The 26,866-nt window shown below is 43.2% G+C and overlaps 1 protein-coding gene across 4 annotated transcripts in view; it reads left to right on the top strand.

Moving 5' to 3' along the window:
- Positions 1–26,866, top strand: part of TRPC3 (transient receptor potential cation channel subfamily C member 3) — a 443,652-nt gene that overhangs the window by 150,479 nt on the left and 266,307 nt on the right. For 3 of the 4 annotated variants that reach the window (XM_073641255.1, XM_073641236.1, XM_073641262.1), the window contains exon 2: positions 20,561–21,332. In XM_073641255.1, coding sequence (XP_073497356.1) covers positions 20,561–21,332 — 772 coding nt within the window. The remainder of the gene's footprint in view (positions 1–20,560; positions 21,333–26,866) is intronic. The other variant, XM_073641245.1, reaches the window with a different exon arrangement.

The raw sequence follows: 26,866 nt of genomic DNA, 5'->3' as shown, positions 1-26,866 counted from the left end.
TTAGACCACTTTGCACATAGAACAATCATTTATAGATCACTCTGTGCCCATGGACTGTCATTATTTTTGGCATCACATGTCCTGTTTACACAGGATAATGTGCTGCCTAGAGCAATGATTTTTTAAGCAAGATTAAAGATCATTTCACCTGAGGAATGAACATAGTGTTAGGGGTTTGGGAGCCAGTTTATATTCACAATTATCAGGAAACAAGTTTTCCTATGAGCGCTCGTTCCCGATAATCTTGCACCCTCAGTCATGGGGACAGCTGACAATTTGTGATCGTAAAGAGCTGAATAAGAGAAAAGGTTTGAATAGGGGAAATAAACAGCAAGACAAGTATTCAGTTGAGCACTTGGGGCTTCTTAATACAACAATATGGTATTCTTATAATTCTAGAATGTTTTTTGCAAACAGCTCAAGCGCTGAACTGTGACCAAAAATCGATTCTGACATCTCTGCTATTGTTTGGTGCCATGCCGCCTGTAATCTGTCGGTTGCCTGAAGAGCACGGTCTTTTGTAAGCCACAAATTTCTATTGTATTTGCCCTACTTCTCTTTCAAAGCATGCTTCACTAAACACTTGCTCCTACAGATTTCAAACAATTATGACTGTGCTCTTATTTCTATTCCTCTATCGCAAGCCTTTATATCTCCCATCTACTGGACAACAAAATGAATGGTCTTGGTGTCTCTGTTCTTAGGGCTTTGATAAAAGACAGTGTTTTCTAAAATGGTGGCAAGGGCCTAAGAAACGTCTGCTGTAAGCATGTTAAGATTGCTACTTCAAACGGCTTTTCCCAACACGCTCATGTCATTTGCTTTTTCCATTATCCATTCCCTCTTAGGTATAGATGTAACAGATTTCTTACTATAGCCAGGTTTTTTTTACATCCCTATGCAATTCTACACATCAAGACTAATTTGCCCAGCAGTCATTCTCATTCCTTTTCCTTCTGATTAACACATTAATATCAGTTCGCTTTTTATGTTATAAAAGCTCAATCTCATTGATATACAACATGTTTTATATTTACTATTTGATGCTGAAATTGCATGAGATTAATATGAAACATGTTTCTATAATAATGTCAAACATTTTTTTTTTATTTCAAGGTACTCAGTCTCACAACACACAATTCATAGAGCACAATGTCTGTAGCAAATACTTATTACCTAATAATATAGCTAATTATTACCTTATGCTGAGGTTACACAAGTTCAGTAATATATAAAACAGCATAAAAGGCCAAATATATTATGTATCTGTAATTTTTATTCCAAGCTACTCACTGTATTGTAAAGCACAATCTCAGTAGAAAATGTAGGTCATTTCTTTCAGATATAGATTGAAGTTAGAACAAGAACCAAGATAATGTCTCTTTATAAAACTGTTTCTGTTTAAAACTAGGTAGGACTTTATCAGATTCATGATCTGATTTAGGCTGCATGCCCACGATGCGTTTATCAAGCGTTTTTGCTGCGGAATTTCTGCTGCGGAAACGCTTTTAAAACGCTTGGTAATACGTGCCCCATGGTCCCCAATGACAATCCGTATGTTCTGTGCCCATACTGCGGATTTTATGGGCGGAAAAATCCGCAGCATGTCCATTATTTGTGCGTTTACGCATGCGGATTTGCCTACTCAATGCATTAGAAAACCGCATGGCAAATTCGCATGTCAAAACACTTCAAAAACGCGTGTTAAAATCCGCATGCGTTTTCATTGGCAAGGACATGTGTGGCACCCCAGGGGTCTGGTTGCCACAGTGGCATTGCCTCCCTCAAAAGAGGTAATGCCATGCCTGGAAGCAAGCAAGGGTCCTTTTAGTCAGGGACACTACACATGCAACACCTTCCTGGCTCAAGACCAGCAAGGGGAGGCCACTCCCCTTGGCAACTGGATCTGGAGGCGGGGTTAGTCAGTCTTGGTGTCAGGGAGTTGAGTTTAGGACGTGTAGGAGACAAGAGCTAGGGACTGGAGCTGAGGTAGCTCGTCCTAGCTAGAGAAACACAGAGGACCGGACACCGCAGTCCGAGGCTGTGGGGCACTGAAGGCCCAGCAGCAGCTACCGTAGGGCAGGAGATTGAAGGTCTCCTGGCCCCATCAGACGCCCGGAGGCTCAGCAGCACAGAGGAACCAGCACCGCTACGTGGGAGCAACGCATGAGTAAGGCCCGAGCTGCCAGCCATACGGGTGAGCACAGAACGTTACACTCAGGGACGTGGGCTATAGCACAGCTACAAGCAGCAAAGCCAAAGAGTATAGTGAGAAGGGGAGGCCTACAACTTCACCTGGCAAGGAGGACTCTATGTTTGCTTCCAGGCTGACCGAACTCTTACCTCTAGCCAGTACCCCAGTCCAGGCTTGTCTAATTGTCATCAGTAAAGACACTTGGACTGCACTATACTGACTCTGTGGTTATTACTGCACTACGACACCCTGCACAACCACCAACATCCACACCCTGCCTTGAAGCTAACTCTTCCTGTGGGGAGTCATAACATCCTTGCTGCAATACCACCAGCTTCAGAGGACTGTTCCGCAGCGGCGGCCACTTTAGCCGCATTCCACAGGTGGCAATTCTGCATCATGGGCACATAGCCTTATGGGTACTTTTGCAAGCACAAAATTTGGTGCTACAAAAAAAGGAGCTAAAAAAAACACAATTCTTCATTTCATTGGTGTCTGTAACATCATGAATGTGGCCGTCATTAGCGGCTATCCTAAATTCAATGTACATGTCCAGTACTGTGCAGAATTTTTAGTCAGGTATGGAAAAATTGCTGCAAAGTAAGCATTATTTCTAAAATAGAAGTGTTAATTGTTTATTTTTATCAAAAAAGAGATATCAAAATGATATCAATATTTGGTATGACCACCTTATGCCTTCAAAACAGCAACAATTCTTCTAGGTACAGTTACACACAGTTTGTTTAACCCCCTCCCGATATGCGCCGTGCACGGATATATACGGTGCTGTGATCGCACAGGCTCACGCTGAGCGCTGCTGTGATCAAATTCTCTATATGAGAGTTGACACCCTGCAGCAAAGCCCACGATCGGTGCTAGCACCGATCATGGACGTTTATTCCCTGTAATGCTGCTGTCAATTGTGACAGCGACATAGCGGGGCATCGCAGAGAGTGAGCTCCCCCTGTGCTCCCATCAGCATAACGAGATGCGATCACGTTACACTGATAGTCTCCATGCTGACCCCGGGTCCCAAGATGGCTGTGGGGTCACCAAGGGACGGTGGCCTGTCAGCTCATGCTCAGAGCACGAGCTGACATGCCTCCTCCCGGCATGTCAGACGCTGCTCTGATGCTCTGCAGTGCAAAAGCATTGTAGAGTATCAGACCAGCGATCTGTCAGTTTGAAGTTGATGTCCCATCTCGGGACAATGCAAAAAAGTAGAAAAAAAGTTAATAAAAATTGTAAAAATATTTAAAAAAAAATCACAAAATAAAGAACAAAAAAGAAAAAATATTAATCCAATAAATACATAAAAACAAAAATAAACTATTAAAATACACATATTTGGTATTGTCGAGTCCGGAACGACCCGACCTATAAAACTGTACCACTACTTAACCCCTTCAGTGAGCACCATTAAAAAAAATAAAAAAACGAGGCAAAAACTATGCTATATCACCTTACCGCCAAACATAAAGTGCAATAAAACGCGATAAAAAAGATAAATGTAAATAAAAATAGTACCGCTGAAAACATCATCTTGTCCCACAAAAAACAAGCCACAACACAGCTCCGTCAGTGGTAAAATAAAAAAGTTTATAGCTTTCAGAATAAAGCAATGCAAAAATATTTTTTTTTATAAAATAGTTTTTATTGTATAAAAGCCCCAAAACATAAAAAACCATATAAATGTGGTATCGCTGTAATCATAATGACCTGAAGAATAAAGCTGCCTTATCAATTTTACCACACGTGGAATGGCATAAAAAAAAACAATTCCTGAATTGTTGGTTTTTATTCATTCTGCCTCCCAAAAATCAGAATAGAAAACGATAAAAAAAAAGTCATGTGCCTGAAAATGGTACCAATGAAAACATCGACTCATCCTGCAAAAAACAAGTTCTTACATGACTCTGTCGGCCGAAATATGTAAAAATTATAACTATCTAAATATGGCGATGCAAAAACTAGTTTTGGTAATAAAAAGCGTCTTTTAGTGTGAGATACCTGCCAAAAATAAAAACCCAATATAAGTCTGGTTATTTTTAACCGCACAAGGAACGGCGTTAAAAATAAATAAAACCAATTCTTCACCTGCTGTTGATTTGTTCATTCTGCCTCCCAAAGATAGCACTAAGGCTAGGCTCACATTTATCCTGCGTCCGTATAATGAGGCAGATGGAGGCACTGTGGATGCCGTCTGGCCTGCGATCCGGCGGTGTCCGTCTGTTTAGGCGCTGCATAGAAGTGATGTCGGCCACAGTTTGGTGCACTTCTGAAAAGAAGGACAACATTGAACAGAGGCCAGACGGAGTCCAGAGTAACTCTGCTGCCTCATTATAGTGAATGGATCCCTTGGGAGTTTCATCTGTCACGTCACTTGGAGATTTAGATGGAAACCCCAAAGGAAGTGCTTAGCATAAGAGCGCCGGATAAATGTGATCCAAAATGTTATGGAAAATGTTCCCAATAAAAGCCTCAACTCAATCCACAAAAAAAGCCTCCACTCAGGTCTGTCATCTGTCAATGAAAATATAGGGGGCTTCCATATTCTGGTAGTACAAAGTGTTAGAATCTATGTTGTTTTACTTTTCGGCCATCTTTTTGTGGTTTGCTGGCTTCTAGTCTTTTCCTCTGGTGCTGGGTGTCTTGGTCACGTGATCTCCTCACTCTTTATTACTCAGCACCTGTCTCCCATTCCTCGCTGGACATTAGTGTTGTTACGGTTGTGCTCTCGCTAAGTTGCCTTGTTAGTTCTTTGTGCTTAGGACAATTGAAATCCTGGGACTTCTTGTTCCTCCAGTTTTGCTTCCTTAAATCTTTGTTTCTGCAACTAACTTCTCTTTTAAGAGGTTACCTGTTTTTCCTCAGTCCTTAGATCTTTTAGGGACACCCTTTTCCCTTCCTTCAGGTCTTAATTTGAGTTCAGTGCAGGATTGTCGGTGGTGCTATTCACAAGGAATAGGGCACCCACCCCAGCGTAGGGTTTTAGCGGAGTCTCAGTGCAGGGACAGCTTTTCCCTTCTATTCCTTAGTTCCTAGTTGCAGAACATAACAGTATGTCCAGCCCCATTTAAAAAAAAAAAGTTGTTTTTTTTCTCCTCTCCTCTCCCTGGGTTTTCTTCAGTATGAGTACCGTCCAGGAGCTTGTTCAATGCTTGCAAGGGTTGACTCTGGAGGTTGCCGGTCTTCAGCAGTACGTGAGTAAATACCCTGCAGAATGCTATGAAGAACCTAAGGTAGGATTACCTGAGTGTTTCTCGGGGAAACAACAGGATTTTTTTCATTTAAAAATGCTTGTCTGTTGTATTTTCAGCTCAGACCTAGATCTTCTGGGAGTGAACTACAGCGTGTAGGGATTATTATGTCTCTATTGCGTAAAGAACCACAAATCTGGGCGTTTCCTTGTCTCCTGATGATCATTGTTTGAGGTCTGTGGAGGCATGTTTTGATGTCATGGGGTTGCTGTATGATGATCCTGATCGGGTTACATCAGCTGAGGCAGAGCTCAGTCGTCTCAAACAGGGTTCCCTTGATGCTGAGTTATTGCACCCTGTTCAGACAATGGTCTGCAGAGGTCAGGTGGAACGACCCTGCACTCAAGTTTCAGTTTCTGGCAGGCTTGAGTGAAAGGGTTAAAGATTTGCTCATTGCATTCCCTGCACCTGATACTTTGCAAGTTGCCATGCAGTTAGCTATCCGTGTGGATAGAAGGTTGAGGTCCAGACAGAATGAGGAGAAGTTTCCTATATTGCTGGATTCTGTTTCTCACGATAATCTTGCCGACACTGGGGAACCTATGCAGGTGGGGGCAATGTCATCCCGTTCCAAGGAGAGGGACAGGAGGTTCTCTGAGGGACTTTGCTTGTATTGCGGTAAGGCTGATCATTTTTAAAGCAATGCGAGGTTCACTTAAGGAAAGAAAAAAAAAATGGTCAGTAGAAATAACACTCCCGTTCGCATTGCGTTTTTACGTTCTGCTGGGGTGTTTTTTCCTGGTAATACCACCTGTCAGGGTCGTTCGATTGAGTTTCAGGTAATGGTGGATTGTGGTTCTGCACTTAATTTGATTGATCAACAATTTCTTGAAAGGTATAAATTCAGTTCTGAACCTTTGTTGTCTCTTTTTCCTGTGGTGGCGATTGATAATACTCCCCTGGAGCATGGGAGCATTCTTTGAAAGGTCACTGGGTTTCCGCTTAATATGAATATGGAACATCAGGAGCAGATTGACTTATTTGTACTTGCTAAATTGCCTTCCCCAGTCGTTCTGGGGTTGCCCTGCTTAAAAGTGCATAATCCTTTGCTGGACTGGTCGTCTGGTTCCATAAGATCCTGGGGTCAGGGGTGTTATGGTAAGTGTTGTAATGTTCACATTGCGGCTGTTGTGAAGGAGGAGTTACCTGAACCCATTCAGGATTTTTGGAGTTTTTTTTCAGAGGTGGAGTTGAAAGCTTTACCACCTCATAGAGATTATGATTGCGCTATTGAGTTCGTCCCTGATGCTAAGCTCCCAAAGACTCGATTGCTTAATCTGACAATTCCAGAGAGGGAGGCTTTGAAAGAATACCTTCAGACCTAGTTTAGCTGCAGGTCATATAAGACCCTCTAAATCTCCTGTGGCGGTTGGGTTCTTTTTTGTCAAAAAGAAGGATGGGGGTCTTAGGCCATGTCTGGATTTTCAGGAGATTAATAAGATCACTTTGTGCAATCCTTACCTGTTACCACTTATTCCGGATTTGTTTAACCAATTGACCGGAGCTTAACGGTTTTCTAAGATTGATCTTCGTGGGGCATATAATTTGCTGCAGGTGAAGGACGGTGATGAATGGAAGACAGCTTTTAACACACCGGAAGGTCATTTTGAGTGTTTGGTGATGCCTTTTGTACATACTAATGCTCCTGCATTTTTTCAAAATTTCATCAATGACATTCTGAGACCCTTGATCGGTAGGAGTGTTATTGTTTATCTGGATGATATTTTGATTTATTCATCGGATCTTGAGTCTCATTGGCAGAGAGTCTGCGAAGTTCTTCAGATACTGAGAGATAACACACTCTTTGCTAAATTGGAGAAGTGTCAGTTTGCTGTCCAGAAAATTAGTTTTTTGGGGTACTTTGTCTCTTGTGATGTTGTGATGGTTTTGAGATGGACCCGGTGAAAGTTCAGGCTGTGCTGGAGTGGCCGAGGCCTGAAGGTTTGAAGTCCGTACAGAGGTTTTTGGGGTTTGCCAATTATTACAGGAAATTCATAAAGAATTTCTCTATCATCGCTAAACCCATTACTGATCTCACCAAGAAGGGTGCTAATACAGTCCAATGGTCTACTGAGGCTATTGAAGCTTTTGAGTATCTCAAGGAGAGGTTCAGCTCTGCTCCTGTTCTTATCCTGACAGATGAGACCAAGCCATTTTTGGTTAGGGTGGATGCCTCATCTATAGGCGTAGGGGCAGTTCTGTCCCAGGAGGGAGAGGATGGGGTGCATCCCTGTGCTTTCTTTTCAAAAAAAATTTCTGAGACCGAGCTCAACTATGATGTTGGGAATCGTGAGTTGTTGGCTATTAAACTCGCGTTTGAGCATTGGCAACATTTTTTGGAGGGGGCTCGACATCCTATACAGGTTTTCACTGATCATAAGAATTTGATTTATTTGGACGCAGCTAAACGTTTGAATGCCTGTCAGGCTAGGTGGGCACGTTTTTTTGCCCGGTTAAATTTTTCCGTAACCTTTGCCCCGGGGACAAAGAATGTTAAGACTGCTGCTTTGTCTTGTAGTTTCTCTCCATCGGTGAATGCTGAGAGGAAGGAGTGTATTTTGCAGAGAGGGGTAATGGTGGCTGCATTGGATTCAGAGTTGGAGAATAGCATCCTAGGAGCTCAGAGTGCGGCACCAACTAACACTCCGTGTGGTAAATTGTTTGTGCCTAGATCCTTGAGGAGAGCCTTGTTTGTTGAATGTCATGAGTCTCGGTTGGCAGGTCACCCAGGGATTTCAGAAACTAGGAGGTCTATCGGTTGGAGTTTCTGGTGGCTAGTGTGACAAAGAGAAGTCATCAAGTGGGAGCATCAGTATTCTATGTGCGCTAGGTCAAAGGCCTCTCACGCTCCTTCTGCGGGGTTGCTGTGCCCCTTGGAAGTTCCTAGTTTGCCATGGTCGCAACATCTGGGTTGTTGTGGACCAGTTTAGTAAAATGTGTAATCTGGTTCCGTTCAACAAGTTACCTTGCGCCAAGACTCTTGCTAAGGCTTTTGTGAAGGAGATTGTCAGGCTCCATGGTGTTCCCACGGACATTGTTTCCAGTAGAGGACCACAGTTTGTGGCTCGATTTTGGCGTGCTTTTTGTGACAGATTGAAAATTAATTTGTCATTCTTGTCGGGGTATCATCCAGAGTCCAATGGACAAACTGAAAGGAAGAACTAGGATGTTGAGCAGTTTTTTAGATGTTTTGTGGCAGACAATCAGGAAATGTGGTCGGAATTTCTACCACTTGTGGAGTTTGCCCTTAATAATCATACTTCTTCCTTGGCTGGGTGTTCTCCATTTTTTTTTGTTGTACTGGCAGGTATCCATCTTTTGGTCCATTTTCCAAAGTTGGGGCTGCTGTACCGGAGGACGATTTTTCTGGTGATTTGGAGAGGGTTTGGACCAGTGTACGCCTGAACCTTAAAGAGGCTAACAGGAGATCAAAAAGGTATTTTGACAAAAAAAGAAAGGGGTCCTTGTTTGCTGTTGGGGACATGGTTTGGTTCTCCTCTAAGAATCTTTGTTTGAAAATTCCTTCTGAAAAACGGAGGCCTAAATTTGTGGGTCCTTTCAAAGTGGTTCAGATTGTCAACTCGGCAGCGGTGAGGTTGGGCATTCCCTCATCCTGGAGGATTAATTCTGTGTTTCATGTGTCGTTAGTTAAGAAAGCGGACATGCCTGATAAGCAGGCGAAGTCTACTGTTCCTCCTGTTGATGAGGACGGTGAATTTGAGATTTCTCGCATTTTGGATTCCAGGTGGCATAGAGGGAGATTACAGTATCTTGTGTCCTGGAGAGGTTTGGCCCATAGGATAATTACTGGGTGAAGTCAGGGGACGTCTCGGCCTCAAGGATAATTAAGGCTTTTCACAGGAGATTTCCTGGTAAGGCTCGGCCTAGAATATCCGGAGAATCCGGAGAGGTACTGTTAGAATCTATGTTGTTTTTACTTTTCGGCCATCTTTTTGTGTTTTGCTGGCTTCTAGTCTTTTCCTCTGGTGCTGGGTGTCTTGGTCACGTGATCTCCTCACTCTTTATTACTCAGCACCTGTCTCCCATTCCTCGCTGGACATCAGTGTTGTTACGCTTGTGCTCTGGCTAAGTTGCCTTGTTAGTTCTTTGTGCTTAGGACAATTGATATCCTGGGACTTCTTGTTCCTCCAGTTTTGCTTCCTTAAATCTTTGTTTCTGCAACTAACTTCTCTTTTAAGAGGTTACCTGTTTTTCCTCTCAGTCCTTAGATCTTTTAGGGACACCCTTTCCCTTTCCTTCAGGTCTTCGTTTGAGTTCAGTGAAGGATCGTCGGTGGGGCTATTCACAAGGAATAGGGCACCCACCCCAGCGTAGGGTTTTAGCAGAGTCTTAGTGCAGGGACAGCTTTTCCCTCCTATTCCTTAGTTCCTAGTTGCAGAACATAACAGGAAGTTTGCAATTTTCACTCAGCAACATGCACTACTGCTTGCTTCTGGAAAACACCCATGGCGTCAAAATCATCCTTACAGCTGCAGATAAGTTCCCAAAGGTGCATAACTTCCAAAATGGGGTCACTTGAGGGGAAATTCTGCTCTTCTAGCACTTAGGGCTCTGTATATGGAGTTCGCAAACTATTCTAGGAAAATCAGTGCTCCAGGAAGCAAATAGCGCTCCATCCCTTCCAAGTTTCGCCATGTGGCTAAGCAGTACTGTACAGCCACATATAGGGTATGTCTACATTCAGCAGAAATTGTGTGACACATTTTGGTGCCATTTTTACCCATTTCCCAGTGTGAAAATGTAAAATCTGGGGCTAAAACAAAATTTTGGTGGTAAAAATGTATTTATTTTTTCTTCACTGCCCAATGGTATAAAATGCTGTGACACACCTGTGGTGTCAGTATGATCATTGAGAGGTGTCGTTTGTAAAATGGGGTCACTTATGGGGGGGTTCAGCTGTTCTGGCACGTCAGGGGCTCTATCAATGTGACATGGCACACTCAAACCAGTCCAGCAAAATCTGAACTTCAATATGGCGCTTCTTCCCTTATGAGCATTGCACTGTGCCTCAGAAGTAGTTTATGAGCACATATGGGGTATCGGCTTACTCAGGAGCAATTGCACAACAAATTTTGTGGTTTATTTTCTTCTGCTATCCTTGTGAAAATTTAAAGATTTAAAACAACATTTTTGTGGAATTTTTTTTTTCATTTTCACAGATTCAAGGTGGGTTCAAGGTGCTCACCACATATCTAGATAAATTCATTGAGAGGTCTAGCTTCAAAAATGGGATCACTTGTGGGGGTTTCCACTGTTTAGGCATATCAGGGGCTCTCCAAACACAACATGACACCCACAGACCATTCCATCAAAATCTGCATTCCAAAACGTCACTCCTTCCTTCCTTCCGGAGCCCAGCAGTGCCCCCAAACAATAGTTTTCCTTCACATATGGGGTATTGGTGTACTCAGGAGAAATTGCACAACAAATTGTATGGTGTGCATATTCTCCTGTTACCCTTGTAAAAATAAAAAAATTCGGGTTAAAAGTACATTTTTGTCGAAAAAATTAAATTTTTTATTTTCACAGCTCAACGTTATAAACTTCTGTGAAGCACCTGGGGGTTCAAGGTGCTCACCACACATCTAGATAAGTTCCTTGAGGGGTCTAGTTTCCAAAATGGTGTCACTTGTGGGGGGTTTCTACTCTTTAGGCACATCAGGGGCTCTCCAAACGCGACATGGCGTCTGCTAATGATTCCAGCAAATATTGCATTCAAAAAGTTAAATGTAATGTAAAATCAGTATACGCAATTCCAGTTACTCAACACTTTCTATTGATTTTAATTGTTGAATTATGTAAATTTTGGCTTTAAAGCCGAATATTCCATTAAGCTCTATATTTAGTCAACATGTTTAATTAACAGTGGATTGGAACAGAGTCAGGTCAAACAAAATGGCAATCACAAAAATTGCAACATTTTACTGCTATACAAATACACTTCAAAGTCAAATACTTTAGGATTTTTGTGTTACAAACCAGTAAATGCAAGCAATTGTACAGGGCTGACTGAGAATACATTGAAAATTGGCTTCTTTTGTAGTATATGTCAACCTGTATCACTAGAAGCTACTAACTTCTCTGTAATTTTGTTCTGTGCCAATTTTGTTCTTAATAGAGATGTCCACTTTTATGTAGGATCTTATTAGAAATGTTTTCCTCTCACTATGTAGCCATCGAGAGCCCCTCAGGGACTGTTGTCATTTGTATTTTCCATTTTCAGTCTATTTTCATTCACAAGGTTACTCCACTCAAGGCATTGTCATCCAAAGTCTTAAATGGAGAGCTAGTTGTCATTATGGCAGAAAAAGAAAATTCTCTAGGAAGTGATGCCTATAGTCATTTCCAGGAAGCAGAAACCTTTATATTGCAATACTCAATTATTTTATCTTAGACATGTAAAAACATGGTGCTTTAGGTCATGCTGGACAGAAGACTCAACCAGCAGTTAACTTTGGAGCAAAGATTATTTTACTGGGGGGAGAATAATTTTATCATCAGTATATGAAAGGACTTTTCATAGTATGAGCACTTGAAATATACATTTAGCCAATGAAGTGACCATGTATAAATTTCTCTGCAGCTACTTCTTGTCAGTCATATTGGTTGTCGTTAGGACTCTTGATCTTAAATCACAGTAAGTTAACTGTCTCTCTTTCATGTTCACCCATGGCGTCCCAGATATCTTCGATGAGAGACAAGTCCAGGGACAGTGCAGGCTATGGTAGCGTCTTCAGGCCACGCGAGCTGTTCATAGTAGTGCAAGCAACATGCTGGCTGGTATTGTAGTGTTGAAAAATGACTCCTGAAACCACAACCACATCAATATATCATGGAGCTGGTAGTCTACCTGGAATGAAAATGAGAGGTTTCCTACATTATACCAACCCACACTACAATTCTGTAAGTAGGACTGGTGTGACATACCTCATGAAGGGCCCTTCATGGCGCTGCCCATGTGATCTGCAGACCAATCTCCAACTCATTTTGTCAAAGATAAAAATAGCACTCATTGCTGAAAAGGATAGACCTTAATTGTCGACTCACGCTGCACTATAGTAGCCTTTGAGAGTGGTGGTGTGAGGTCAGTGAGTGGAACACCTGTAACTGGCTGTCTAGCTTACAGACCAATGTCATATATCATACAAATGCCTTCTGATGGTTTGTGTAAACATGGTTAGTCACCTTAGACTGTGATGTCTAATTTCTCATGCTGTACAGAATATATCACTTGTGGAACCAGTGGTATAGCCATTTCACTAAAGTATTCTAGAAGCAATTTTGCTACATGACAACACCAGGTCACACATTATCACATATAGGTCACACACATCCTGTGAAACGTTTAGGATTTGCAGCCATTTTTCAACAAACCCTCCTCTTTTCAGGGGCTCAAATGTAATTGGACAAATTATTATCTTTACCATAAATAAAATGTTCATTTTTAATACTTTGTAGAGAATCCTTTGGAGGCAGTGACTGCATGAAGTCTGGAAGCCAAGGACATCACCAAAAACTGGGTTTGCTCCTTTGTGATGCTATGCCAGGCTTTTATCGCAGCTGACTTCAGTTGTTGCTTGTTTGTTGGTCTATTTGCTTTAAGTTTTGTTTTAAGCAAGTAAAGTGATTGACTCAGCTATTGCAGAATATTTCACTTCTTTGCCATAAAAACTCCTGGGTTTATTTTGCAGTAATTTTTCGGTCATTGTCCATCTGTAATGTGAATCACTGTCCACTCAACCTTGCTGCATTTGCTTGAATATGAGCAGAAAGTATAGCCCTGTACAATTCAGAATTCATTCAGCTGCTTCTTTCTTCAGTCACATCATCAATAAACTCTAGTAACCCAGTGCCCATTCTATCACACTGCCTCCACCATGTTTTACAGATGACGTGGTATGCTTTGCATCATGAGCTGTTCCAAACCTTCTCCATACTTTCTTCTTCCCATCATTCTGGTACAGGTTGATCTTAGTTTCATCTGTCCAAAGAATGCTTTTCCAGAGCTAATCTGGCTTCTTTAGATGTTTTTTGGCAAATTCTAATCTGGTTTTTCTATTTTTAAGGCTGATTAATGGTTTACACCTTGTGGTGAACCCTCTGTATTTACTCTCATGAAGTTTTCTCTTTATGGTAGACTTAGATACTGAAACATCAACTTCCTGGAAAATGTTCTTCACTTGAGTGGATGTTGTTAAGGGGTTTTTCTTGATCAAAGAAAGGATTCTGCAATCATGCATCACTGTTGTCGTTCATGGACCTCCATGCCTTTTTGAGTTCACAAGCTCCTCACTGCGCACTCTTTTTTTTTTTGCAGAATGTACCAAACTATTGATTTGGCCACTCCTAACATTTCTGCTATCTCTATGATGGATTTCTTCTTTTTTTTCAGCTGGTCTGTTTTTCTTTCATTGAGAGCCCTTTTGTGGGTTCACAGTAGCAGCTTCCAAATGCAAATGCCACACCTGGGATCAGCTCCAGACCTTTTACCTGCTTAATTGATGATGGATTAATGAGGGAATAGACCATGCAGCCCATTAAAGAGCTTTAGAGATAACTGTCTAATTACTTTTTTCCCTTTTAAACGAGGCAGCTGCTGTTAGGAATGTAGGAACGGGTAACTGAAAAAGGGAAGACCTACTACAGGGAGACGCCATACCCACACCCAACTGGTCGCTGTACAGATTAGAAAGGCCCTAGCTGCACAACTCAAAAAACACCACCTCAGACCTGGCTCCCTAAAAGGCCATTGAGGGGTTTCTCCTACTTCCTTAGGAACTATAGGGGAGGGTGAAACACACTGCCAAGAAGAGGAGAGAAAAATGTTCAGGAATATATCAAAACCCAGGGTGAGTAAATTAAAACACATTCATATAAGGTAGAGAGGGAAATCTAATGATAGCCAAAAGTAAATGTAACAAGTATAACCTCCCAGAAACCTAAAGAGGTGAAAGGAAGAGGAACTGGGAAGGAAAACAAACAGACACACTGCAGGAATTCAACTGGTGTTTACCATGCAAGGTAAACCCCTTAGCTGAAGGGCTGGAACTCCTAAACCCAAGTTCACCTAGAGGTATAGCCAGCAAGGAAGTGCAGTGAAGGGTGAACATATAAAAAACAACCTAAAATGTGATAGGGCAGACCAAAACACGAAAATAGAAAACACCTGGAGAGGAGCATACGAAGAATACGGAACAAAGATAATTGGAACCATCAGCAGTTAGACAGGGAAGAAAAGGCAATAGCTCAGCAGACAGGGAAACCGACCACGGAGCAACAAGTCAGCGGATCGAATCACTAAACAAGCCATGAGAGCTACATATTAAAAGGCTGTAATACCTAAACACTTACTCCATTTAGGATGCGAATACTCTCAAATTAAAGCTGAGAGTCTGCACTGTAAGACAATATTGATTATATAACTGTATCTTGAATATGTTTTGGTAAAGTGCTAAAAATTGTGTCACTGTTCAAATGTTTCTAGACCTAACTGTATATTATATATACAGTGGCTCGTGATAGTATTCAGCCCCTTTGGCTTTTTACCTATTTTGTTACATTACAACCTGTGTTTAAATTTTTTTATAATCTGATTTGTGGGTGATGCATCAGCACTAAATAGTCTACGTTGGAGAAGTGAAGTGAGAAAAATATAGGCATTAAACTAAATTTATGTAATAAAATAACTAAAAATTGGCATGTGCATAAGTATTCACCTCCTTTGCTATGAAAGTCCTAAAACTTTCTAGTGCAAGCAGTTACATTCATAAGTCACATGCTTAGTGAAAGGAAGTCCACCTGTGTGCAGTCTAAGTGTCACATGGTCTGTCAGTACACACCTTTTCTGAAAGGCCACAAAGGCTGCAACACCATTAAGCTTGAGGCACCTCCAACCAGACAACACCATGAAGACCAAGGAGGTCTCCAAACAAGTGAGAGACAAAGTTTTGAGAAGTATAAGTCAGGGTTGGGTTCTAAAAAAATATCCCAATCTCTGATGATACCCCGGAGCACCATCAAATCCATTATCATCAAATGGAAAGAACATGGTACCACAGCAAACCTACCAAGAGAGGGCTGCCCACTAAAACTCTCAGCCGGGCAAGGAGGGCATTAATCATAGAGGCAGCACAGAGACCAAAGGTAACTCTGAAGGAGCTGCAGAGTTTCTAATCAGAGACTGGAGTATCTGTCCATACGAACACAATAAGCCGTACACTCCATAGAGGTGGCCTTTATGGAACAGTTAGCAGAAAAAAGCCTTTAGTTACACACAAAAATTGCCAAAAGACATGTGGGAGACTCCTCAAATGTATGGAGGAAGGTGTTGTGGTCAGGTGAGACCAAAATTTAACTTTTTGGCCACAAATGTAAACGCTACATCTGGCGTCAAACCAACACAGCTCATCACCCCAAGAACACCATTCCCACATTGAAACATGGTGGTGGCAGCTTCATGCTATGGGGATGTTTTTTGGCAGCAGGGACAGAGAAAATGGTCTGTGTCGAAGGGAAGATGGATGGATGAATTGTTTTGGAGTGGCCTAGTCAAAATCCAGAACTTAATCCAATTGAGAATCTGTGGTCAGACTTTAAGATTGCTGTTCACCAGAGGAAACCATCTAACTTGAAAGAGCTGGAGCAGTTTTGCCTTGAGGAATGGGAAAAATCCCAATGGCAAGATGTGGAAGACTCATAGAGACCTATTAAAAGCGACTTGCAGCTGTAATTGCTGCAAAAGGAAGCTCTACAAAGTTGACTTTAGTGGGGTGAATAGTTATGCACACTGAAGTTTTCAGTTATTTTATCCTATTTATTAATTGCTTCACAATAAAAAAGAAAACAAAATGATCACAGTTGTATGCATGTTCTTTACATAAACTGATGCATACCCTCAAAAAAAACATTGAAATCCCAGGTTGCGAGGTAGTAAAACACAAAAAATCCCAAGGGGGTAAATACTTTGTAACTACCTATTATGTATCCTACCTACCATTTTCTTAGCTGCCCACACTTGAGACTGTGCTTGGAAATAGCCCTAAAAATGTTAAATATCATCAGAATGTGAATATGAAATAATAACACACTTCTGATAATTAATTTCTGAAACATGGCATTGCCTTTGACATTAATAAAAAGTCAGATTTAAAAGCAAATTGTTGCGTAGTATAAGAGCATGCAAATTTCATGCAAATTAACACAAATCCTTTTTTACTCAAAGCGTCGATTTTTCTGGAGGCATTTGAATATGATATTTTTCCGTGTTATTTATAATTAATGTAACCACATTAAAAAACAGCACAATTTGCAACACATTTATTGGTCCTTTTTTATTTATAGACTTAAATCTGTATTAAAGGGTATGAATTATATCTTGAAGCCACTAATTAAATACAATCAATGGAAAAATTAAATGTGCTACTACGATAGGTAATGATTGCATTTTGGTGGATTCAAGTATATTTTATGATCACTCTCTAGCAAACCGTTCACAACAAAAGTGGGTCATACACATCAGCCAAAAGTTGGCCAATCGTCAATTCCAGCAGGAGCTGCTAGTATGGTAGTTTCCAAACTTGCCCCTGATGGCAGATGCCAGTGAAATGAAGAATTGGGCGTGTTAGATTTAAATATGAATTACTTATTTTTGTCTAGAGATACAGTGGGGGAAATAAATATTTGATACACTGGCGATTTTGCAAGTTTTCTCACCTACAAAGAATGGAGAGGTCTGTAATTTTTATCTTAGGTACACTTCAACTGCGAGAAGCAGAATCTAAAAAAAAAAAACAGAAAATCGCATTGTATGATTTTTACATAATTAATTTGCATTTTATTGCATGAAATAAGTATTTAATACAATAGAAAAACAAAACTTAATATTTGGTACGAAAACCTTTGTTTGCATTTACAGAGGTCAGACGTTTCCTGTAGTTCTTGACCAAGTTTGCACACACTGCTGCAGAGATTTTGGCCCACTTTTCCATACAAGTCTTCTCCAGATCTTTCAGGTTTTGGGTCTATTTCTGGGCAACACTAAGTTTCAGCTCTTTCCAAAGATTTTCTATTGGGTTCAGGTCTGAAGACTGGTTAGGCCACTCCAGGACCTTGAAATGCTTCTTACGGACGGAGCCACTTCTTAGTTGCCCTGTCTGTGTGTTTTGGATCATTGTCATACTGGAAGATTCAGACACGACCCATCTTCAATGCTCTTACTGAGGCCAAAATCTCGCTATACAGTACAGACCAAAAGTTTGGACACACCTTCTCATTTAATGATTTTTCTGTATTTTCATGACTATGAAAATTGTACATTCACACTGAAGGCATCAAAACTATGAATTAACACATGTGGAATTATATACTTAACAAAAAAGTGTGAAACAACTGAAAATATGTCTTATATTCTAGGTTCTTCAAAGTAGCCACCTTTTGCTTTGATGACTGCTTTACACACTCTTGGCATTCTCTTGATGAGCTTCAAGAGGTAGTCACCGGAAATGGTCTTCCAACAATCTTGAAGGAGTTCCCAGACATGCTTAGCACTTGTTGGCCCTTTTGCCTTCACTCTGCTGTCCAGCTCACCCCAAACCATCTCAATTGGGTACAGGTCTGGTGACTGTGGAGGCCAGGTCATCTGGCGTAGCACCCCATAACTCTCCTTCTTGGTCAAATAGCCCTTACCCAGCCTGGAGGTGTGTTTGGGGTCATTGTCCTGTTGAAAAATAAATGATGGTCCAACTAAACGCAAACCGGATGGAATAGCATGCCGCTGCAAGATGCTGTGGTAGCCATGCTGGTTCAGTATGCCTTCAATTTTGAATAAATCCCTAACAAAGTCACCAGCAAAGCACCCCCACACCATCACACCTCCTCCTCCATGCTTCATGGTGGGAACCAGGCATGTAGAGTCCATCCGTTCACCTTTTCTGCGTTGCACAAAGACACGGTGGTTGGAACCAAAGATCTCAAATTTGGACTCATCAGACCAAAGCACAGATTTCCACTGGTCTAATGTCCATTCCTTGTGTTCTTTAGCCCAAACAAGTCTCTTCTGCTTGTTGCCTGTCCTTAGCAGTGGTTTCCTAGCAGCTATTTTACCATGAAGGCCTGCTGCACAAAGTCTCCTCTTAACAGTTGTTGTAGAGATGTGTCTGCTGCTAGAACTCTGTGTGGCATTGACCTGGTCTCTAATCTGAGCTGCTGTTAACCTGCGATTTCTGAGGCTGGTGACTCGGATAAACTTATTCTCAGAAGCAGAGGTGACTCTTGGTCTTCCTTTCCTGGGGCGGTCCTCATGTGAGCCAGTTTCTTTGTAGCGCTTGATGGTTTTTGCAACTGCACTTGGGGACACTTTCAAAGTTTTCCCAATTTTTCGCACTGACTGACCTTCATTTCTTAAAGTAATGATGGCCACTCATTTTTCTTTACTTAGCTGCTTTTTTCTTGCCATAATACAAATTCTAACAGTCTATTCAGTAGGACTATCAGCTGTGTATCCACCTGACTTCTGCACAACACAACTGATGGTCCCAACCCCATTTATAAGGCAAGAAATCCCACTTATTAAACCTGACAGGGCACATTTGGGAAGTGAAAACCATTTCCGGTGACTGCCTCTTGAAGCTCATCAAGAGAATGCCAAGAGTGTGCAAAGCAGTCATCAAAGCAAAAGATGGCTACTTTGAAGAACCTAGAATATAAGACATATTTTCAGTTGTTTCACACTTTTTTGTTAAGTATATAATTCCACATGTGTTAATTCATAGTTTTGATGCCTTCAGTGTGAATGTACAATTTTCATAGTCATGAAAATACAGAAAAATCTTTAAATGAGAAGGTGTGTCCAAACTTTTGGTCTGTACTGAACATAACCCCATCCATCCTCCCTTCAATACGGTGCATTCCTCCCATCCCCATTGCAGAAAAGCATCCCCAAAGTATGATGTTTTCCCCACCATGCTTCACGGTTAGGGCGGTGTTCTTGGGGTTGTATTCAGCCTTCTTCCTCCAAACACGGCAAGTGGAGTTGATACCAAAAAGCTCTATTTTGGTCTCATTTGACCACATGACCTTCTCCCATGTCTCCGCTGAATCATGCAGATGGTCATTGCTGAACTTCAAACGGGCCTGGACATGTGCTGGCATGAGCAGGGGGATCTTGCGTGCCCTGCAGGATATTAATCTATGACGATGTAGTGTGTTACTAATGATAATGTTTGAGACTGTGGTCCCAGCTCTCTTCAGGTCATTGACCAGGTCCTCCCGTGTAGTTCTGGGCTGATTCTTGACCTTTCGCAGAATCATCCTTACCCCAAGAGTCGAGAACTTGCATGGAGCCCCAGGCTGAGGAAGATTGACAGTCATCTTGTGTTTCTTACATTTTTTAATAATTGCATCAACAGTTGCCTTCTCACCAAGCTGCTTGCCTATTGTCCTATAGCCCATCCCAGTCTTGTGCAGGTCTACAATTTTGTCACTGGTGTCCTTAGGCAGCTATTTGGTCTTGGCCATGGTGGAGACGTTGGAGTGTGATTGAGTGTGTGGACAGGTGTCTGTTCTACAGAATAACGAGTTCAAACAGGTGCAATTAATACAGGTAATGAGTGCAGAGTAGGAGTGCTTCTTAAAGAAAAACTAACAGGTATGTAAGAGCCAAAATTCTTGCTGGTTGGTAGGTGATCAAATACTTGCAATTTAATTATTTAAAAGTCATACAATGTGATTTTCTGGAAAAAAATTTTTTAGATTCTGTCTCTCACAGTTGAGGGGTACCTACGATAAAAATTACAGACCTCTCCGTTCTTTGTAGGTGGGAAAACTTGCAAAATCGGCAGTGTATCAAATACTTCAATTTCCCACTGTATAAGCCACTGCTGGAAATGTCTGGCAGCAATTTATACTTATCATCCTATTTAGAACTTATCCATGCTTCCCAAGCATGCATGTATACTGAATGATAGGGGATCACGCTCAATTGGTCAACAGTTATGTAAGGTGAATGGCCATCTAAAGGAGTCGATACTTTTATAAATTTTTCATACATATTGATTGCTGTGTTAATTTGTGTTTCTTTCTTCTTCAGAGCAGGTGAAGGGAGCCCATCCTTGAGAAGAGTAACCATGATAAGAGAAAAGGGAAGGAGACAGGCTGTCCGTGGCCCGGCATTTATGTTTAATAACCGAGGTCCAAACCTAACTGCAGAGGAGGAACGTTTCTTGGATGCTGCTGAATATGGGAACATTCCTGTGGTTAGAAAGATGCTGGAGGAGTCAAACACATTGAATGTCAATTGTGTGGATTACATGGGACAAAACGCCCTACAGTTGGCAGTAGGGAATGAACATTTAGAAGTGACTGAATTGTTGCTAAAGAAGGAGAATTTGGCGCGAATTGGAGATGCCTTGCTTCTTGCAATTAGCAAAGGATATGTTAGGATAGTTGAAGCCATCTTAAATCATTCTGCCTTTGCAGCAAGCAAAAGACTAACCCTTAGCCCATGTGAGCAGGAGCTACAAGATGATGATTTTTATTCCTATGATGAAGATGGTACTAGGTTCTCCCCAGATATCACACCCATCATTCTTGCTGCACATTGCCAAAAATATGAAGTAGTCCATATGTTATTGATAAAAGGAGCAAAGATAGAACGGCCACATGATTACTTCTGCAAGTGCAATGACTGCATGGAAAAGCAAAAGCATGACTCATTCAGCCACTCAAGATCCCGGATAAATGCCTACAAGGGACTGGCCAGCCCAGCCTATCTCTCTCTATCCAGTGAAGATCCTGTTCACACAGCACTGGAGTTGAGCAATGAATTAGCCAAACTTGCCAATATTGAAAAAGAATTTAAGGTAATTTTTTTGCATGTATATAACTTGTACACAATATTACAAATCAGTTGATTCAGTATGTAGAAAACCTGGTTCATCATTGCTTGATAACAGCATTTATTTTTATACAAAAAAAATTCTGTTTTACATTTTCCCTCCTCTATAAAGGTAGAGAGTAACTACTATGGCATGAAATTTTAGACCTGGGGAAGTGACAACACTTAAATGGTCACTGTACTTTCAGACCACTTATTGATCTCCATAGATAAAGTGATTTGCAGTTGCCTAATTTGCACATTTAAAAGTTACTTCTCAAAAAATGATTCCAAAATGCTGCACACTTGATTATTCCCTTCAGTCTAACTCACTGTCCACTGCCTGTTAAATGTAATCCATCTCTAGCAACAAAGATGCTGAGAAGGATTACAGGGATTGGGGCAGGCTCCTTCTCTCCTAGTAAAACTGGATACAGGTGTAAAAGAGAGGCAGACTTCCTGTTCAGGGCAGGCAAGTTACTGAACAATGGCAGGAGCAATGCATGCTGGGAAATAAGTGAAAGAAAGTTTCTGCAACTATTATGTTTGCAGAGTTGACAGCAACTGCCCAAAGAAAAAGAGAGGATGACAAGTTACAGACTATGAGGACATGGACAGTTTCTGGATATATTAGGTTAATACGTGCACAAAAACAGCGTTGTGGAGGCCAGTAATCCATGCTTTTCTTCCCATTTAGTGTGACAGGACAGTACAAGTACTGTTTAAAGGGAACCTGTTATCTGATTCATGCTGCACAGCAGACAGCATGAATCAGATCCCCGCTGCACAATTGCAGCCAATTGGACAATTGCATATATTTCTCTGAAATGCTCCAGTGTTGCTGAAAAAATATACTTTAAAGCAGAGGTCCCCAACCTTTTTTGCACCAGGGACCGGCTTTAAGCAAGACCAGTTTTCCATGGCCCGGTGGGGGTGGGGGCGGGGCTTTGGTCATATGGGGGTGGGGTTATGGAGGGGTGGAGCTGTATGGGGAGGATGCTGGCGGGACCTCGGTGTACAGCGCTGCTAAGTAGCAGCATTGTACATTGAGCGTCAGTGTATACAGCGCTGCTGCTTAGCAGCGCTACACACTGAACACCGGTACCGGGAGCCGCGTCACTGAAGCCAGTCTGCTGCCCCAGCACGCCCCACATAACATGTTCTGCCGGGGGCGTGTCAGTGAGGAGAGCCTGCCGCCCCACCCCGTCAGGAACACACCATGCTGTGCAGGAGGGCCGCGTCACTAAGACCCGCCCCGTGACGTACAACAGGTACCATGCTGTGCTGTAGAGGGCTGCGTCACTAAGACCCGCCCGACGCCCCACCCCGTCCTGCATAATGTTCTCTGCCGGGAGCTGCGAGCTGTCACGGCTATGGCAGAAAACATTATAAATCCACACAGAGCGAGTTCTGACCAGGCGCAGGGCCGCGGAGCTAGCTGTCAGCGGCAGGGCCGGCTCCAGGTTTTTCTGGGCCCCGGGCGAAAGAGTCTCAGTGGGCCCCTTTAACACATACCACGATTCATGATGCAGAGATACGGCGGAGAAATATATATATATAGTACAATGCAAAGATTTCACTTCATGAGTGATATCTATTGTAAATTCTACAATAGCTCAGAAACCGGTGAATCGCTCCACACAGAATAGTGGCCCCCATATAAGGCTCCATACGGAATACTGGTCCCCATATAACGCCCATACGGAATACTGGCCCCCATATAACGCTTCATACGGAATACTGGCCCCCATATAAGGCCCCATACAGAATACTTGCCCCCATATAAGGCCCCATACGGAATACTTGCCCCCATATAAGGCCCCATACGGAATACTTGCCCCCATATAAGGCCCCATACGGAATACTGGCCCCCATATAAGACCCCATACGGAATACTTGCCCCCATATAAGGCCCCATACGGAATACTGGCCCCCATATAAGGCCCCATACGGAATACTGGCCCCCATATAAGGCCCCATACGGAATACTGGCCCCCATATAAGACCCCATACGGAATACTGGCCCCCATATAAGGCTCCATACAGAATACTGGCCCCCATATAACGCTCCATACAGGATACTGGCCCCCATATAATGCTCCATACAGGATACCGGTCCCCATATAATGCTGCATGCAGGCTGTTACCCCCCACATAATGCCCCATACAGGCTGTCCCCCCCTTATAATGCTCCATGCAGGCTGTTACCCCCCACATAATGCCCCATACAGGCCCCTCCCTTTTAATGCTCCATGCAGGCTGTTACCCCCACATAATGCCCCATACAGGCTGCCCCCCCCCCTTATAATGCTCCATGCAGGCTGTTCCCCCCCACATAATGCCCCATACAGGCCCCCCCCTTTTAATGCTCCATGCAGGCTGTTACCCCCCACATAATGCCCCAAACAGGCTGCCCCCCCTCTTTATAATGCCCCATGCAGGCTGTCACCCCTCCTCTTTATACTGCCCCATGCAGGCTGTCACCCCTCCTCTTTATACTGCCCCATGCAGGCTGTCACCCCCCCTCTTTATAATGCCCCATGCAGGCTGTCACCCCTCCTCTTTATAATGCTCCATGCAGGCTGTCACCCCTCCTCTTTATACTGCCCCATGCAGGCTGTCACCCCTCCTCTTTATACTGCCCCATGCAGGCTGTCACCCCTCCTCTTTATACTGCCCCATGCAGGCTGTCACCCCTCCTCTTTATAATGCCCCATGCAGGATGTCCCCCCCTCTCTTTATAATGCCCCGTGCAGGCTGTTCCCCACCTTATAATGCCCCATGCAGGCTGGTCCCCACCTTATAATGCCCCATGCAGGCTGTCACCCCTCCTCATTATAATGCCCCAAGCAGGAATCCCCCCCTCTTTATAATGCCCCATGCAGGCTGTTCCCCACCTTATAATGCCCCATGCAGGCTGTCACCCCTCCTCTTTATAATGCCCCAAGCAGGATGCCCCCCCTCCCCTCTTTATAATGCCCCATGCCTCCATACATTAAAAAAAAAAAAAAAATCAAATACTCACCTCCCTTCTCCTCACCTGCTACCTGCTGCTCGGCTCCGAACTCCAGCGTTGTCGTTTCTTCCCGCTCAGCGCTCCCTGTGACGGCTCAGGGGAGGGCGCGGTGTAAAGACGTCACCGCGCCCTCTGACGTGAGATGTCACAGGGAGCGCAGAGCAGGAAGACAGCTGATCTGCGGAGGCACGGGGAGAGGTAAGTATCGGGCTGCCGGGGCCCTGAGCAAGCGGCGGAGAAGGGCGGGCGCTCAGCGGGGTGCGCGACCGCCAGTGGGCCCCTCTGCCTGCTCAGAGCCCCGGCATTTGCCCGGGTGCTGACGCCGGCCCTGGTCAGCGGCGCCGCGGACCGGCTGAAAAACCCCAACGGCCCGGTCCTGGTCCGCGGACCGGCGGTTGGGGACCTCTGCTTTAAAGGACTGGCCGGTCATCTCCTCCTATAGCGAGAGGCTTGTCGAGCACCTAGAACGGTGCTGGGAAGAGCCGGACTAGTCTCAACTCTGGCTATGGTTCCCGGCCAGATCTTTATACTTTTCTGCAATCCTGGAGCGTTTTAGAGAAATACATAACTGGCTATAATTGTGCAGCGAGGATCTGATTCATTCTGCCTGTGCTTTGGGCAGCATTAATCAGATGACAGGTTCCCATTATGAGCATTTTAATGGCTGCCATTAGTCAGGATTTAGTATCTGTAGACTAAGCAATTAAGAAAAATGGCTGGAAATAATCTTAAGGCTATGTGCCTACGAATCAGAAATGCTCCTGATTTTTCCTGAGCGTTTCTGCATCTCCCTGGCAGAAAAAACGCATGCAGATTGTACATGCGGATTGTACATTCGTTTTTCCTGCCAGGGACAAGCGGATGTGAAGCGTTCTTCACATGCATTTCCGCATGCGGGTTGACAAGCGCTTTCCAAGCGATTTTAGCATCACTTGGAAAGTGCTTCACAACTTGGTCACACTATATAAATCCATGCAAACGGCATGAATTTATATAGTGTGACCGTAAAGAATGGTAAAAAATAAAAAATAAATATTATACCTACCTTCTGATGGCCCCTGGTGTCCATAGTGATCCGTCCTGGCTTGCCGGCAGCTCGCGATAGTCATAAAAGGACCTGCGGTGACCTAATTTAGTCATGTGACGGGTCACGCGACCGCTGACATCGGCGGTCGCGTGACCTGTCATGTGACTAAATGACGTCATGGCAGGTCCTTTTAGACTATCGCGAGCTGCCAGAAAGCCAGGACGGATCGCTATGGACACCGGGGGCCATCAGAAGGTAAGTATAATGTATATTTTTTATTTTATTCTTTTTTTTACAGGTACTATGGTACCCGGGTCTGGAGGAGAGTCTCCTCTTCTCCAAACCCGGGTACCATCCGCACATTGAACCGCATGATATCCGCATGTGCAGATGCAGTGATGCGAATGTCATGCGGTCCAATGCAAGTCAATGGCGGCAAAAACGCTGCGATTCCGCTAAATAATTGGTAGTGCTGCGTATTTTTCCGCAATGATAATCCGCAGCGGAAATTTCCGCAGCATGTGCACGGCACATGCGGATGATCATTGGGGAACATGGCAGACCTTCTACCAAGCGTTTTTTAAGCGTTTCTGCAGCGGAATTGCAGCTGCGGAAATGCTTTAAAAACGCATAGTGGGCACACAGCCTAATACACGTAGGAAAACTGCCAACTTTCCTAGGCCCCTCATACAGGCACCATGTATTTAATGATCCCTTTATGAGTTTCCTAAGCCCCTTTTTGTGGCCTATAGATTTTTGAGTATCCATAAAATCATTTTTATAACTGGGCATGCAATATGCTAATTAGTGGGTGACTACTAGTGGGGGCGTTGCTTTCCTGGACTAATTATCTCTCTAATAATGTTATTATGCCCCTGTGGGTGTGAGTGACATGATTTGCAAGAGTGGTGTCACTGTCGGCTCTTTGCAAATATTTGCCTCCGTGACAATGCACAGTAAGTTGGTTGTACGCTCCTTTGCTTCATCAGCACACTGCGCATACCCAGGGAGACAGCAGTGAGGCAGGACTCAGCCAGCACTTACCGCCGACTCTTTGCAAATCTTGCAGCTTGCTGTGTCCTAAGTCACTGCTGCTTCTCTGGGCATGGCAGGGCACCGATAAAGCCAGGAAGCGTACACCCCACTTTAATGCACATTACCTATGAGGCAGAGATTTGCAAAGAGCTAGTGGTGACAACTTTTGGAACTCATGTCACTCACGCCCACAAGGCAGTGATAACATGATTAGTGGGATGATTAGTCTGGGGAAAGCAAAGCCCCCACAATCAGGTATAAAATTAATTTTAGGCATATGAATAAACCAATAAGCCACAAACAGGGCTTGTTAGGAAGTATATATAGGAGTCAATAAATACATGGTGGTGGTTTAGGAGGCCTGGGGAAGCTGACAGGTTCCCTTTTAACACAAGAGAAAATCTAATACCCTTATATCGCTATGTTGATTTATGTATAAATT

This window comes from Phyllobates terribilis, unplaced genomic scaffold (genome assembly GCF_046119375.1).
Source record: "Phyllobates terribilis strain yellow unplaced genomic scaffold, ASM4611937v1 Scaffold_1__5_contigs__length_1240528914, whole genome shotgun sequence".
Lineage (NCBI taxonomy): Eukaryota > Metazoa > Chordata > Amphibia > Anura > Dendrobatidae > Phyllobates > Phyllobates terribilis.
Note: the sequence above shows the minus strand (reverse complement) of the source record. Positions and strands in the feature narration are given on the sequence as shown.